This window comes from Carassius carassius, chromosome 1, assembly GCF_963082965.1.
Source record: "Carassius carassius chromosome 1, fCarCar2.1, whole genome shotgun sequence".
Classification (NCBI taxonomy): Eukaryota; Metazoa; Chordata; class Actinopteri; order Cypriniformes; family Cyprinidae; genus Carassius; species Carassius carassius.
In genome coordinates this window covers 33,629,840-33,645,955 of record NC_081755.1, presented here as the reverse complement: position 1 = coordinate 33,645,955, position 16,116 = coordinate 33,629,840, and the positions used below count along the sequence as shown (strand labels likewise).

General features: G+C 43.3%; 1 protein-coding gene across 21 annotated transcripts in view; it reads left to right on the top strand.

Annotated features, from left to right (window-relative positions):
- cacna1aa (calcium channel, voltage-dependent, P/Q type, alpha 1A subunit, a) overlaps positions 1-16,116 on the top strand; it is a 111,817-nt gene that overhangs the window by 12,874 nt on the left and 82,827 nt on the right. For all 21 annotated transcript variants that reach the window (XM_059557056.1, XM_059557054.1, XM_059557055.1 and 18 more), the window contains exons 2-3: positions 11,567-11,672; positions 11,867-12,006. In XM_059557056.1, the coding sequence (XP_059413039.1) occupies positions 11,567-11,672; positions 11,867-12,006 (246 nt within the window). The remainder of the gene's footprint in view (positions 1-11,566; positions 11,673-11,866; positions 12,007-16,116) is intronic.

The window sequence follows — 16,116 nt, the reverse complement described above, 5'->3', positions numbered from 1 at the left end:
CTTTTGCAACTTCTATCAACACTTTTAAAACTATTCAAAGCTCAAAATCTGTCTCTCTTCTTTAATGCTTCCCTGTGCTTGTCCTCCACCTTCATTTGCATCTTTTTGTCTTTTGGATCCATTGCAGATCATATTCTTTTCCTTCACTCAGTCTTCTTGTCTCAAGCTGTCTCTCCATCTCTCTCCATCCATCTCTCTGTTGAGCAGTGTGTCGGGTGTCAGCCGTGCTGACGGTGCAGACTGCGCTCAGCTGAATGAAGATGGGGTGATGGAGGGAGATGATGAAGGCACAGGTTCAGTGGAGAGGTAGAGCGAGGGAGCAGTCGGTTGAGGGGACAGGGCAGAGAGATGAAGGGATGGAGAATGAGAGATGGACGTGATGCATGCTGGGAGAGTGTGAGAACAACAGATTCACAGGGAAAAGATGAGTGCAGGACTTTTGAAGGGCACTTGACATATGTGGCATTGTTTTTGAAAGCGTCATCTGCTCACAAAAGCTGCATTTATTTGTGGAATAAAAAAACAGGTACTTTGTGAGATATTACAATTGAAATAAGTGCTTTCTATTTGAATATATATATAAAAAAAGTAAATGATTATTATTATTATTATTATTACAGCAGTCAGTGTCACATGATCCTTCAGAATTCAGTACTCAAAAAACATTATTAATTAACTGAATTAATAAGCTTTCCATTGATGTATGGTTTATTAGGATCTGACAATATTTTGCAGAGATACAACTATTTGAAATCTGAAATCTGAGGGAGCAAATAATCTAAATATTGAGAAGATCGCCTTTAAAATTGTCCAAATGAATTCTTAGCAATGCATATTACTAATCAAAAATTAAGATTTGATATATTTAATGTATGGAAATATACAAAATATCTTCATGGAACATGATCTTAACTTAATATCCTAATGATTTTTGGCATAAAATAAAAATATATCATTTTGACCCATACAAAGTTGTCTATTTTTTTTTTTTTTTTTGTCTATTGCTCCAAATATACCCCAGCGACTTACAGTAAGACTGTTTTTGTGGTCCAGGGTCACATATTATTGACAGTATTTAAAACAGTTGTGCTTCTTAATAGATGAATAGCCCTATATTTACATTTAATATTTTAACAGACGCTTTTATCCAAAGCGACTTACAAATGAGGACATGAGATACAATCAAAACCAACAAAAGAGCTTTGTTTTTTTTTTTTTTTTTTTTTACAATAAAATAAAAAAGTAGATAGAGTAGAAAAAGAATAGAGAACGCTATTGTTAGAGGGTCATTATTTTCTTATTAAAAAGAAAACAAGTTAGAATAGAAAATACAGTAGAGAGTGCTAGTGTTAGAGGGTCAAGTGTAGATGGATGAGATGTGTTTTTAGCTGTTTCTGGAATACAATTAATAGAGAGTTCAAAAGACCACCATTTATTTGAAATATAAACATTTTGTAATGTTATAAACGTCTTCACTGTTTAATGCATCTTTGCTTAATAAAACTGTTAAAAATAACTGTTTTTGAACTTTTGAACGGTAGTGCAATTGTAGAGAAAATTAGTGAAATGACTAGCTGTTCCTAGCCAGTATATTTTAAATCCATATTTTAAATATATTTTATAATCTTTTTTATACTTTTTTTTCATATATTTTAAATCTTTTTTTAAATTACCTGTATTTATATTTTAAATATTGAAAACGTACTCGGTTACTAAACGTAACCTCGGTTCTCTCTAGAAGAGCGAACGAGTACTGCGTCTTAGCTAAGACGCTACGGGAAAAGTCTCTTTTCACGAAATACTGAAGCAAAAAATTATCCTTAATTTTGTATTTTTGTAAAGCGCATTTGCAGCAGTACACAGCCATAGGCGAGACGGCTCGCTCGCTCACTGGCTTGTTCTGCGGCAACTGCACAGCCTATCGAGCGCAGGCTGATGCAACATCAGACCAATAAGGGCGCTTCGCGCCCTTCTTGCCACTTCCCGCCGAAATGGGTGTGGCCCAACCTATAAAAGGAGCTCGAAAAGGCTGACTCACCTGATTTATTTCATCGCCGAAGCGAACCAGATTGAATCGTACGCACGGCAGAGAACGCAGTACTCGTTCGCTCTTCTAGAGAGAACCGAGGTTACGTTTAGTAACAGAGTACGTTCTCTTACGAGAGCTCTCTCGTACTGCGTCTTAGCTAAGACGCTACGGGAACCCGATGTAAAACGCCGTGTGCGCAGGGATCACACACCGATAAACCTGAAGCAACGCCCAGGATTTACAGTGCACAGTCACCTGAGGGACTCACAGAGAGTCCGGGACAGAAAAAAGGGGGAAAAACCCTCCGTCCCATATCTAGCAGCATCCGTAGATGCGGCAATATGACATCACACAGCCGAGGCAAGGCCTGACCAATGTGGCAATGCGGGTCTTACGCAATACTGCCCATATAACAGTCGGCAGCGCCTAGCGCTCATGAATTCAGAATTCCCCTCAGGGCCCTGATTCTTCTATACCGACAGCAGCCTTGCTTGCAAGGCGGGAACCTCCAGGTTATAGAACCTGATAAATGTAGACGGCGAGGCCCAACCCGCCGCCATACATATATCCTGCAAGGAGATCCCAGTAGACCACGCCCACGACGAGGCGACGCCTCTTGTGGAGTGTGCTCTGACGCCCAACGGGCACTGAAGGCCCCTGGAAGCGTAAGCTAACGCTATGGCGTCAACTATCCATCTGGATAGAGTCTGTCTCGAAACAGCCATTCCTTTGGAACGTCCACCGAACGAGACAAATAGCTGCTCCGTCTGCCGAAAGGCAGCAGAGCGAGACACATAAGCTCTTAAAACCCTGACAGGGCAAAGAAGACTCGAGTCTCCATCCTCCCCTGACACCGGCAGGGCAGACAGGGCAATAACCTGAGCCCGAAACGGTGTGTTGAGGGATTTCGGCACATAACCGTGCCTAGGTTTGAGTATGACCCTTGAGTCATTGGGCCCAAACTCCAAGCACGACTGGCTCACCGAGAGCGCGTGCAAATCACCCACACGCTTCACAGAAGCGAGAGCCAACAAGAATACTGTCTTGAACGACAGATGCTGAAGGCTAACCGATTGGATAGGCTCAAAAGGGGGACCCTTCAAGGCCTCCAAAACCGCCGCGAGGTCCCACATAGGGACTGACGGAGGTCTGGGAGGATTCAGCCTCCTAGCTCCTCTGAGGAACCGGATGACTAAATCATTCCTTCCTATTGACTGACCGGACGCCGTTTCAGAAAACGCCGCGATGGCAGCCACATAAACTTTGAGCGTGGATGGGGCTCTGCCCTTATCCAACAGCTCCTGAAGGAAGGAGAGGACCTCTGTCACCTCACAACTAAGGGGTGAATAACCTCGAGCTGTGCACCAGCTGGAGAACACCGACCACTTCGAGGCATACAGACGTCGTGTCGACGGAGCTCTAGCCTGAGTGATGGTATTTAGCACTCCCACTGCGAGATCAGCGGGTAACCATTGAGTGCCCATACATAGAGGGACCACAACTCCGGTTGAGGGTGCCAAATCGAGCCCCTGGCCTGCGAGAGGAGGTCTCTCCTCAACGGTACCGGCCACGGGGCGACATCTGCTAACTGCATCAAATCTGGGAACCATGGTTGGTTCTTCCAAAGAGGTGCTACAAGCAGTATTTGAACATCTCGTTTCTCTCACCCGTTCTATCACCTGCGGAAGGAGGGAGACGGGAGGGAACGCATAAAGCGGGCAGCACGGCCATCTCCGTGACAGCGCGCTTTCGTTCTTGGAAAAGAACGCGGGGCAGTGAGCGTTTTCGTGGGACGCAAAGAGGTCCACCTCCGCCATGCCAAATCTCTCCCACAACAGCCGGACTGTTTGCGGGTGTAGAGACCATTCACCCGTAGGAACATTGCCTCTGGACAGCCTGCCTGGACCCAGATTCTGCAGTCCAGGCACATGCACTGCTCTCAGCGAGAGCACGTTGCGCTGAGCCCAAATCAGGGGGCGTTCCGTCAGCCTGCACAGGTTTCGGGACCCGAGACCGACCTGGCGATTTATGTAGGACACCACGGACATGTTGTCCGAACGGACTATGACGTGGTGATCCTTGATATGGGGACAAAAGCGCGTCAGCGCGTTCTCCACTGCCAGCATTTCCAGGCAGTTGATATGATGGAGCTTTTCCCGTTCTGACCATAGGCCAAAGGACGGTCTGCCTTCGAGCAGCGCTCCCCATCCCGAAGTGGAGGCGTCCGTCGACACCATTTTCACACTCGGGGAAGTCCCCAGGCTTACACCTGATCGGTACCAGCCGTTCGCTGTCCAAGGTGCTAGAGCCGCAACACAGCTCTGATCGACCTTGAAATGCAGCCGGCCAGACGCCCACACTCTGCGCGGCACCCGAGCCTTCAGCCAGAACTGCAGGGGGCGCATGCGGAGCAGGCCCAGCCGCAGAACCGGAGATGCTGAGGCCATGAAACCCAGCATCTTTTGACAGTGTTTGAGCGACACAGTCGCGCCACAGCGGAAAGAACTCGCTGCATGCTGAATGCCCATCGCGCGCTGTGGTGACAGCCGCGCCGTCATGGAACACGAGTTCAGAACTATACCCAGAAACAGGATCGTCTGACTGGGGTTCAGCGAACTCTTCACCCAATTGACACTGAGGCCGAGCTTCTCGAGGTGATCGAGTAAAACGGCTCTGTGGTCCATGAGCTCCGCTCATGATCGGGCCAGAACCAGCCAGTCGTCCAAATAATTCAGCACTCGTGTGCCTCTGAGTCTAAGAGGAGCGAGCGCTGCATCCATGCACCTCGTAAACGTACGAGGAGCTACGGACAAGCCGAATGGCAGGACTGCAAACTGGTATGCCTGGCCCTCGAAGGCGAATCTCAAATATCGCCTGTGGTTTGACGCTATCTGTATTTGAAAATACGCGTCCTTCAGATCTATTGAAATGAACCAGTCCCCTCTGCGAATCTGCGCGAGGAGCTTCCTGGTCGTGAACATTTTGAAACTGCATTTCATCAATGCCTGTTCAGCTGTCTTAGATCCAGTATGGGCCGGAGACCCCCGTCTCTCTTGGGCACCAGAAAGTACCTGCTGTACAGCCCCCCCTCGCTTTGAGACACAGGCTCTACAGCCCCTTTGCTCAACAGTTTCGATATTTCGGCCCGAAGTATGTGTGCTACTTCTGTTTTGACCGTAGTTTCGACGCGCGCTGAAAAGCACGGTGGGCGTCGAGAAAACTGTAGCGAGTAGCCTCTCTTTATAATGCCTAGCACCCAATCCGAAACCCCTGGAAGCACTGACCATGCATCTGCATGAATGGCTAAGGGCTGGATGCGAAACGCGCTCTGTTGACTGGGCAACGGCGGCGCTCGAGTGTGCTGCGCATCTGAGGCAGGGAGCGCGCTGATCACAGCGGGCAGATCGCTCTTCCTCGACCCCGTTCCGGCGCTTAACCGACTGGAGGGAGGCTGAGCGGGTCCCGTGGGACTCGTTTACTATGCACGTAACCGTGGGCTGCATGTGTGCACTTTTACCACTTTCAACTCGCTGTCTGCCTGTGCAGAATGTACGTGCACGGGCCTCGTTTTTACAGAAGCCCCGCGCCGTATGTGACATAGTGTATGTGGGCACTGGGAAGTGGGCACGTTTACTATGCGGCGCGCTCGACCGATCTGTGTCGATCTTATGTGCGCTAGCCCTGTGTGCAGGGCTGTGCTTACATGTGGAGATGGGCACTGGGTAGTGAGCATCGTCACTGCATTTATAGCACCATCGGCCGTGGCCGGACGAGCATGCACGGGTTTCGTTTTTACAGAAACCACATGACGCGTGTGACATAGTAATTGTGGGCACTGAGGGGTGGGCACGTTTACTATGCAGTGTGCGCGACCGACTTGAGTCGACATTATGGGCGCAGGCCCTGTGTGCAGGGCTGTGCTTACATGTGGAGATGGGCACTGAGGAGTGGGCATCGTCACTACATTTATAGCACCATCGGCCGTGGCCGGACGAACGTGCACGGGTTTCGTTTTGACAGAAACCACATGACGCGTGTGACATAGTGATTGTGGGCACTGACATCGTGTGTAGTGCCGACGCAGCGTCATGCAGCATGCGTAGATGGCTTTCCCAGGATGGCTTCGGGGCTCCCGGCCTCACCGTAATCCTCTGCCGCGGTCCCCGCGGTTGACGCAGCGTCACACAGGAGGCTTTAGGAGGCCGTCCAGCAGAGGGCGGACAAAGGTGCGTCGCTATCGCCTGTTCCACCGGCGGAAGTGAGTGGTAGTTCCTGTTTTTAGCATCATCAGTGTGGAGAATGCTAGTGAGACAGACGAACGAGTTCGTGCTGAATATGGAGCGTTCGAAGCCTTCGCCACCTCTTCGTGAAGCTCAGGAACAAATGAGGCGGGCTTTGAGAAGTACGCTCATCCGAAAGGGAAATACCATCCAGCCGGGAACGAGAGGGGGGGGGGGGGGGCGCTGGTGCAAACCACTCGCGGCCGAGACACATCGCGGCCAACACGAGCATTCGCCCCGGCTCCTTCTCGATGTCAGCTCGTCTGCTGGGCTTCTGAGCAGAAGGCGCGAGATCCTCGGAGCTCGCCCAGCCATCACTGCCCGAAGCCAGCAGAGAGCGCGTGTCCTCTTCCCCCGACGCGGCCCTGAGATCGACTTCCTCGGACGACGCGCCGGCAAACAGCGGGCGCTGCCCACCGGGAAGCGATGCAGGGGGGGCCGGTGAAGCAGGGCGAACCGGCGAGCTCGGTTGAGCTGAAGACGGTTCCGGAATCCGCTGGAAGCGATGCTTTTACGGCGCCTCAGCGCAGCGGAGAATGCAGGCTCAGAGAAAAAGGCCAGGCGAGTCCTCAGAGTCACCATGGCAACAGCTCGCAGTGGGGGCATCCGCCGTCAGCGAGCGAGCGCTGCATGATCTTCACCCAGGCAGGAGACACAGATGACGTACCGGTCTCCCTCGCTGAGTGGGGCTCTGACGAGCCGCAGGAAGGCATCTTAAAAAAGACGCGAGCTCTTTTACGAGTGTGTGTCGCAGGGCGAACACACACACACACATAAAGAACAGCTTGTATATAACAGGATTGAAAGGATATAGGCGCCGGATAGCGCAGCAGGAACGGCAATGGAAGGCGGCGATGCCAGCAGCTTCAGAATGGCTCGTCCTGCTGATGTGCTTTCTCAGACGGCGCTTGCTTCCTCCGTGATCCAGCGATGCGTGAGCTTCGCTGAAGAGATGAAAAATCAGGTGAGTCAGCCTTTTCGAGCTCCTTTTATAGGTTGGGCCACACCCGTTTCGGCGGGAAGTGGCAAGAAGGGGGCGAAGCGCCCTTATTGGTCTGATGTTGCATCAGCCTGCGCTCGATAGGCTGTGCAGTTGCCGCAGAACAAGCCAGTGAGCGAGCGAGCCGTCTCGCCTATGGCTGTGTACTGCTGCAAATGCGCTTTACAAAAATACAAAATTAAGGATAATTTTTTGCTTCAGTATTTCGTGAAAAGAGACTTTTCCCGTAGCGTCTTAGCTAAGACGCAGTACGAGAGAGCTCTCGTAAGAGAACTATATTTGTAAACAGCATTTTCTTTGCTTCATCCAGCATCTTGGATTTAAATTTTCCACTAATCTCTGCACATTGCATTCTCAAATTGCTTTTGTTCCACAAAGGATACATTTGCTGTTGCCCCAGAATTCAGTGAAAACGAGGTATCTTAGTTGGCAGCTGAATAACCTGTCATGTTAAGACCCCTGCATTATGATATTTTTCGTCATGACCTCATGTACCAGCTGTCACCTCACTCCTAACAGAAACGACCTCTCAGAGCATCCAGAGAGCGTTCACAAGCCCAGGACCACTGATGCTGGTTTAAACACATGCACACAGGCAGAGAAAGACAGTTTCTCCCTTCCTTTGTCTCCCGCTTTCTTTTATCTCAGTGGCATTGCTATATATAGTGTTGTCCAGAGGGAGAAAGGTGGGTTCATAATTAAAGTTTTCTGGCGGAGCACATCATAGCACTGTCTCATATTCATCCTGTCTTTAAACAGGTGAGAGCCGTACGGGTCTTCAAAGCACCAAAACACACGCTTCAGCCACATCACACTCTGCGGCCATATCACACACACGGGCCTCTAGAGCGGGAACAGGATGTCCATTCATCCACCCTACTAGAGACAGAGGAAGAGTGCGCCACTTTTGCTTTCATCATACCATCCTGGCGGGCGCACTCACGCACACAGACACACAACACAACACTGATATTATTACGCATGCATGTGGAAGAACATGCACTCACACTCAGAGCGGAAGCCAGGCAGGCTAATTAAAAGGCACTGAGGGTGTTAATGTGTTGTAATGCTGGATGGACTGCCGGGTATTACAGGAGATGGAGTCTTTACTGTACAGAGCCTTTAAAAGCCTGCCAGATCTCTCCTTCTCTCGCTGACACGACAGATATTTCAGCTTATGCCACACTAAAATGAATCATTCTCTTTTCTTCCTCCATAACGTCTCATGCTGTTTCACACACTACAACCTGTTCACTTTGATTTTTGTCTCTGGAGGTCAGCAGGCCACTGTGATGTGGGCTGTGTTATTCAAAACTGAATTAACAAATTCAGCCTTTTAAATTCCTAAATTTGAGTTGAGGTAGCAAATGGGATGTCAGGTTCAACTGAATCTAAGGAAAGTCAATTAAAACAAATTAAAATCGTAAGAAATTTGTATAACAGTAATTTTTTTAACTAAAAGAATTTGGATTTGTTGAGATAAACTTTAAATTTTGACTTGAGGAAGTCTTAAGATTTGTAGATATAACATATTTTTATGGACCACATTGGAATTAGGTCAAGTGTCTTAGGAAGTGGCAAACCTAAATTGTCTACCTTTGAAAAAACTTGGAATTGGGAAAGAGTATCTGATACCACAAAATCAGCATTAGGGCTAACATTGCTAACTAAAATTAACTGAAAATCTAAAACCCAAAAGAGCCCACATCACACCTCTCTTTATCTCCCTGCACTGGCTCCAAGTAGCAGCTCGCATCAAGTTCAAGCCAAAGTCACTTTGCATAAAAGCATCTGCTAAATGAATGCATGTAAATGTAAAATTAAATGAAAACCATAAGAACATTTTCATTTCTTGAAACTTTCAAACTTCTAGTTTTTGTTTAAAGTTGAATTTCTAAAATAACTAAAATTAAAACCAACATAGAAAAAAACTATATAGGCATCAAAAAATGAATAAAATCAACAAAAACAAAATTGCTTATCAAAATCAAAATATTATTAACAACTATAGTAGTAATGCTAATAAAATAACACTGGCCTGCATGAAATTAAAGTTTATATAAATATATATATATATATATATATATATATATATATATATATATATATATATATATATAGTACAGACCAAAAGTTTGGACACACCTTCTCATTCAAAGAGTTTTCTTTATTTTCATGACTATGAAAATTGTAGATTCACACTGAAGGCATCAAAACTATGAATTAACACATGTGGAATTATATATGGAATTATATACATAACAAAAAAGTGTGAAAACTGAAAATATGTCATATTGTAGGTTCTTCAAAGTAGCCACCTTTTGCTTTGATTACTGCTTTGCACACTCTTGGCATTCTCTTGATGAGCTTCAAGAGGTAGTCACCTGAAATGGTCTTGGAGTTGAAGGAGTTCCCCGAGAGATGCTTAGCACTTGTTGGTCCTTTTGCCTTCTGTCTGCGGTCCAGCTCACCCCTAAACCATCTCGATTGGGTTCAGGTCCGGTGACTGTGGAGGCCAGGTCATCTGGCGCAGCACCCCATCACTCTCCTTCTTGGTCAAATAGCCCTTGATGTCTTCAGTGTGACTCTACAATTTTCATAGTCATGAGAATAAAGAAAACTCTTTGAATGAGAAGGTGTATCCAAACTTTTGGTCTGTAATGTATATTATAACTCTGTCTACCAATAAGTTCTTTCTGGTGATGTACAGTACAGTATGTTGGAGTTTTCCAGTCATTTACTCTGCTTAAACCACATTGAAATCAGCTAACAATGCATATCAGCTCCCCACCATTGCCTTTTTTTCTCTTTTTTTGATAATACACTTCATTCACATCTGTCACAATACCAAATAAATGAACTGTTGCTGCTTCTGTTACATTTCGATTTGAACATACCATCTGCATACCAAGGGGAAGTCGTGGCCTAATGGTTAGAGAGTTTGACTCCTAACCCTAAGGTTGTGGGTTCAAGTCTCGGGCCGGCAATACCACGACTGAGGTGCCCTTGAGCAAGGCAACGAACCCCCATACATGGCTGCCCACTGCTCCGGGTGTGTGTTCACAGTGTGTGTGTGTGTTCACTGCTGTGTGTGTGCACTTTGGATGGGTTAAATGCAGAGCATGAATTATGGGTTACCATACTTGGCTTTATGTCACATCACTTTGTCAGCTTTCTAGGTTTTGTAACAGAGCTTGTTTGTGTGTATGTGTGTGTGAGTGTGTATTATATCAGTCCTGATAACCAAATCCTACCCACGCTTAAGTTCTTGTGTATACTGAGCCAAAGAGGCATGTCACTTTAAATCACACTGCAGGCTCTAACCTTCTAAGCTCCTGCTGGCTCACAACACACATGCATGCATACACAAATCGGCCTGCAGTAAATATGAGTGGCAAGTGATGAGGTCATGTAAAGCATACAGAATTTGCCTGACTCATACTCATCCACAGCATGTATTATTTCAGCATGAATACCAGCTTATTCGCCACAGGCTCAACCAGCCGTACGAGGAGATGGTGCGAGATGTTTTCTGGCCCATGCGGGGTGAGCATGATGCTACGCTCACTTTATGAAGTATTTTCTCAGGGAGGTTAGATTTGATTCTGTATAAGCACTGCTGCATTTTTAAGCGCAAGGGGCTTAATGTGATTTTGCGAAGTAATCAGTTTAGGGTGATTGTTTGAATGTCTGCCTTCTCAGTATCAGATATATTGATTCTTCACTGAGGTTTAGAGAGCCAGTACAGTTGCTCATAAATTGACATACCCCTTAAAGAATCTGTAAGTTGTTTAGTTTTTTTTTTTTTAAATAAAGGGATTAAATCTTAAAAAATAAGATCATAAACCATTTTTAGTTCTTCATATTTAGTACTTTGTAGTTATTTAGTACTGCTCTTAAGAATACAAACACACACACACACACACACACACACACACAAACACACACACACACACACACACACACATATATATATATATATATATATATATATATATATGCATGTTTGTATGTATATGTATACATAATTCCACAATACATAATAGTAATTGAATTTACAACTGTGATCCTTTTCATGATTGTATTTATCATTTAATATAATGTTTTTAAATATGAAGTTATATTTATTACTATATTAATATTATTATATCTTTCTGGAATGTCAGCTTGAGCAGACATCTGTAAATTACAGTCCTTTGCAAAACTTTTGTAACCTTCATGTTGTTTTAAACATTTTCCTTGACCTGTGATTCTCACTCCATTTGAGTACATGATCCTGGCTACCATCATTGCTAACTGCATCGTCCTAGCCCTGGAACAGCACCTTCCAGACGGGGACAAGACACCTATGTCAGAGCGCTTGGTGAGTTCTGGTTGTGTTGATCAGTGTTTGTTTGTTTTCATATATTGTGATACCAGAAGCCATGTAACTCAACAGAAAACACAGGAACTAATCAGTCTCTGATGTATTATTCCTATCGCAGAAATCTAGTGGTCAGTTCATGTTTACACACTCTTATTTCTTTTTGTTTGTCCCTCTGTGTTTCTCTCTCACAGGAGGACACTGAACCCTACTTCATCGGCATTTTCTGTTTTGAGTCAGGCATTAAGATCTTGGCTTTGGGCTTTGCCTTCCATAAGGGCTCGTACCTACGCAATGGCTGGAATGTCATGGACTTTGTAGTGGTGCTTACTGGGTAAGTCTATTCTAAGGCCCAGTTCTCGCTATTCAAAGGGTCATCAGATGCCCATTTTCCACAAGTTGATATGAGTCTTTAGCATCTTAATGAAAAGTTTTTAACATAGTTTGGTTAAAATATCTCAATGGTAGTGTAAAACAACACCCTTTTCACCCTGTCCAAAACAGCTCAGTCTACAGCCAGCTGTTTTATTGCATGTTGCTTGAAATGTTAATGAGCTCTGCTGACCCCGCCTCTCTCTTCCGAGCCACTCTCTGAGAGACGGTAAAAATTTGCCGCATTTATCGTGACACTTGCTAACCATCACATTATTGGGAAAGGCGATTCGCAAAAATTAATTGATAAATTAGCAAAGAAAGAAGATGTGTTTGTGCTGAAAATAATGACAATGAGTAATTTTTAAATACACCTGATGCAGTGCTAAACCAGCACAGATAACGCCTGGTTAAACTGGATTACAGGTGGCTAGTGAAGATGAAGCAGGTGCAAAAGTAGTGCAACTGTTTAGTGAATTTACCTCACAAGCTTTTTAATATCGCTGTGTTGGTGTATTAAACATGCACATAATATGGCATATTGCCTGCTGTTATATTCTGTTTTGCCATTTTTCCCCATGAATTCTGCATGTGTTTGTGTTGACGTGTGTGTATGTCAGCTGTAACAAGTGATGTTGTGTTCTCCTGACCTAATGAGCTCATGGTGAGCCTAGATCAGAGCAGCACTGCAGATACAAGCGGTGAGGACACGCTACAAATGTCACTAGAGAGAGAGAGCAAGACAGAAAAAAGAGAAACAGGCAAGGATGAAGGATGACGAGACAGCACAGGGCTGTAGACAATCCAAGGGAAGAGGAAGGAGCAGAAGAAAGTCTGATGGTTAGACACACTTTACCTAGATTACTGCCCTCTTACTCCAATATCTTAAAGTGTGGTGAAAGTTTACACAGTGCTTACACAAAACACAGAAAGGGAAAGTTAGTGTGTTTGTTTTGTTTAAGGCAGCAGCTATTTACACTAAGTGTAAATAACAATTAGAGGTTATTCACACTAAATGAAAATGCAAATAAAAATAGATTTAATAAAAATAATAATTTTAAAGGGTTAGTTCACCAAAAAATGGAAATTCTGTCATTTATTACTCATCCTCATGTCATCCCAAACACGTTAGACCTTCGTTCATCTTCAAAACACAAATTAAGGTATTTTAGATAGACAGCTACACTGACATGTCCAGAAAAGTAGTAAAGGCATTGTTAAAATAGTCCATGTGACATCAGTGGTTCAACAGTAATCTTATGAAGCTACGAGAATACTTATTGTGTGCAAAGAAAACAAAAAATATTCAACCATTCCTTGTCTTCCATGTCTTTTGTGTGTGTGTGTGTGTGTGTGTGTGGTTTATATATATATATTTAGCAAATTTAGCATTTGTGTAGCAAAATTTGTGAAGTGTTTTTGTGGAAATTAGTTTCCTTATATATTACCACTAGATTTGGTGTGAACAGGCTTTTATGTAAAACTTGCACTTATAGACGTTGACCTTTACACATCCTCACATGGGTAACATTTTTAACATTCGAGGTACTATTTAGTGTAAGCCTAATGTCATTTACCAGACATTGCGATTCAAAAAGTATGGTAGCAGAGCACTTTGCAGATTTGAGACACTCAAATTCCACTCTTCAGTACAGCGGCATTGAGGTAGTTAAGTATCCACAATCGCAGAGGTGATATCAACAAATTGCTTTTACAGTGTTTTTACAGAGTCTTTTGGATTTATACACTAGACACGTTGTCCACTAGAGGATTAAATTTTTATATTCATCAATTTCTTTTAAACCCAAGATATTTAGTTATGTAATAAATGTTTTATGGTTATTAGTTGTATTTATGTACATAAGCAGGTATTAATTATTGTTATTAATTAATTTATTTATATTCTTGTATAATTATATTCTTGTATTTTGCATAGCTTTATATGTTTTGTTTCATCTATTTATTTTTTCTTTGTTTTTCTCCTTGGTTAATATGTCATTGTTGTGATATTATTATCATGATAATATTGTACGGTCATGTGACCTTTGATCACTTGGAGGTAGGCCTATAATGACTGGTTCATCAGTGTTGTAAATTTCTCTGATGAAGAGCCTGCAATCTCGAAATGTAACTACATACGCTATGTGATAGTTTTTTAATAATAAATTTTTTGATACTTTTGGAGCTTTGGTGTTGCCGACTTTGCATTTAAATATTCTTCCGCTTTTTTCTTGGTCGAGCACCCAGTTGAGATTGATGTGCGGGCTTTTTGCCTGCTTTTAGTAATAAAAAAATACAGTATAAACAGTAAAACTGTGAATTATTGTTATCATTTAAAATAGTTTTCTATTTTACTTACAGTACATTACAGTGTCACTTGATTCTTAAGAAATAATTCTAATGTGCGTATTTGGTTCTCAAGACTTAAGATTCAACTTAAGATGAGCATTGCTAAAAACATTTTCCCCTCTTCTTCAGTATGCACGTTAGCTGTAGCCTTTCCATCCTTCTCTTCACACATCAAATTCACTCATTCATCCTGTTTAGCTTGTAATTTCGAGAACTAGGATAGGTTGGCTCAGACAGATATTGCCACTTGACCTACAATCCACAAGCTTGACTGATCATCTATAGTAGCTCAGTTAGCATTATTGCTAGCACCCTGGTGGGGCTCATGTGCTGTTATTGGTAGTTTAACGCATGATGGGTGTTGTGAAAAATGTGCAGGAGGTATGTGTGGCCAAAACATTTATCATGTGATGTGCTCTGTCACATCAGCAGTGAGCTGATTCTCAGTGCTGTCGTATTCTGATTTGTATTGCGTTTTGCCTGAAGAGTGTAGATGTGTCTAGTGAGTTTTCATGCAGTTCACACAGTTGTGTCATTCTATGAACCTGGTGCCTTTTCAAGTAAAACTTTGTAAGATTTTAAATATTTTGTTAGATGTGACGAGTGGGGCGGGGCCGAGGGACATGGGAGCGAGGCCGGTGTAGCTCATCTCCAATCACTCCACCGGCCTCGCTCCCATGTCCCTCGGCCCCGCCCCACTCGTCACATTAGACAAATAGTTTTGTGTCTCAAAAAAAACTCAAATTTAAAGTAAATGGTAAACATTAACACGGGCATACAATTATTAAAAGAAGGGTAACGTGGTTAATTCTAACGTGACTGACAGTTTTATATGGCAAGTTATACATTATAAGCCATGTGCTGAAGGTTAAAAATACAAGGTGTTTCATAGAGAATTTGACGCTGTAAAAAATCATGGTAGCAGTTTTGACATTTTGATTGTCCAGTTATGTATATAAAGTGGAATAATCTTAAAATATATGAATAAATATATAAGATGATAGTTTACTGTATATTGTTAATTAATAATATTTATTACTTTACTTTTAATTAATTACTACACTATAAGAATATTTGCTGTTCATTGTAATGGTTAAATTTCCTAGCATTTTCTGAGTGACAATAATTTATACGCCAGTTTTTTCCAGTGTACTACAACCTCAAATATAAACTTTAATAACACAACAGCACCTATTATTATTATAATTATTAGGGGCCGACCAGTGAAGCTGCTTAGGCACCTATTGTATCCGTTAGTGTGATTTTCTTCTTCTTCTTCTTCCACAGCAAGTCTATAAAGTTGTGAAATTTGGCTCACTGATAGAGGACAGTGGGAAAAGTCACCATAGCTAATTTAGAGACTCTAACTCAAACTCTCTAGCGCCTCCACTTGTCCAGAGTTGCGCTCATGTTTATGAAAATAACTTTTGGACTGTAAGACAGAAAATTTAAGTAAAATAAATAAATAAATAAAATTCCTCTGAATTCTTGGCTCTTGAATGAACTCCAAAATTCAAAAATCACAACTTTTAGTTTTTTTGCTATTTTTAATTGTTCATCATAAAACCTACTTTTTTTTAACTCATCCATGACGTTGCAATGATTGTCACCAAAATTTTACCAGATTATCTTCAGACCATGCTGGCAAAAAGTTGAATGGAATTCAAGTTGATTCGTCCAACCATTCAAAAGAATTCAATGAAAAGCATGCAAAAATGCATGT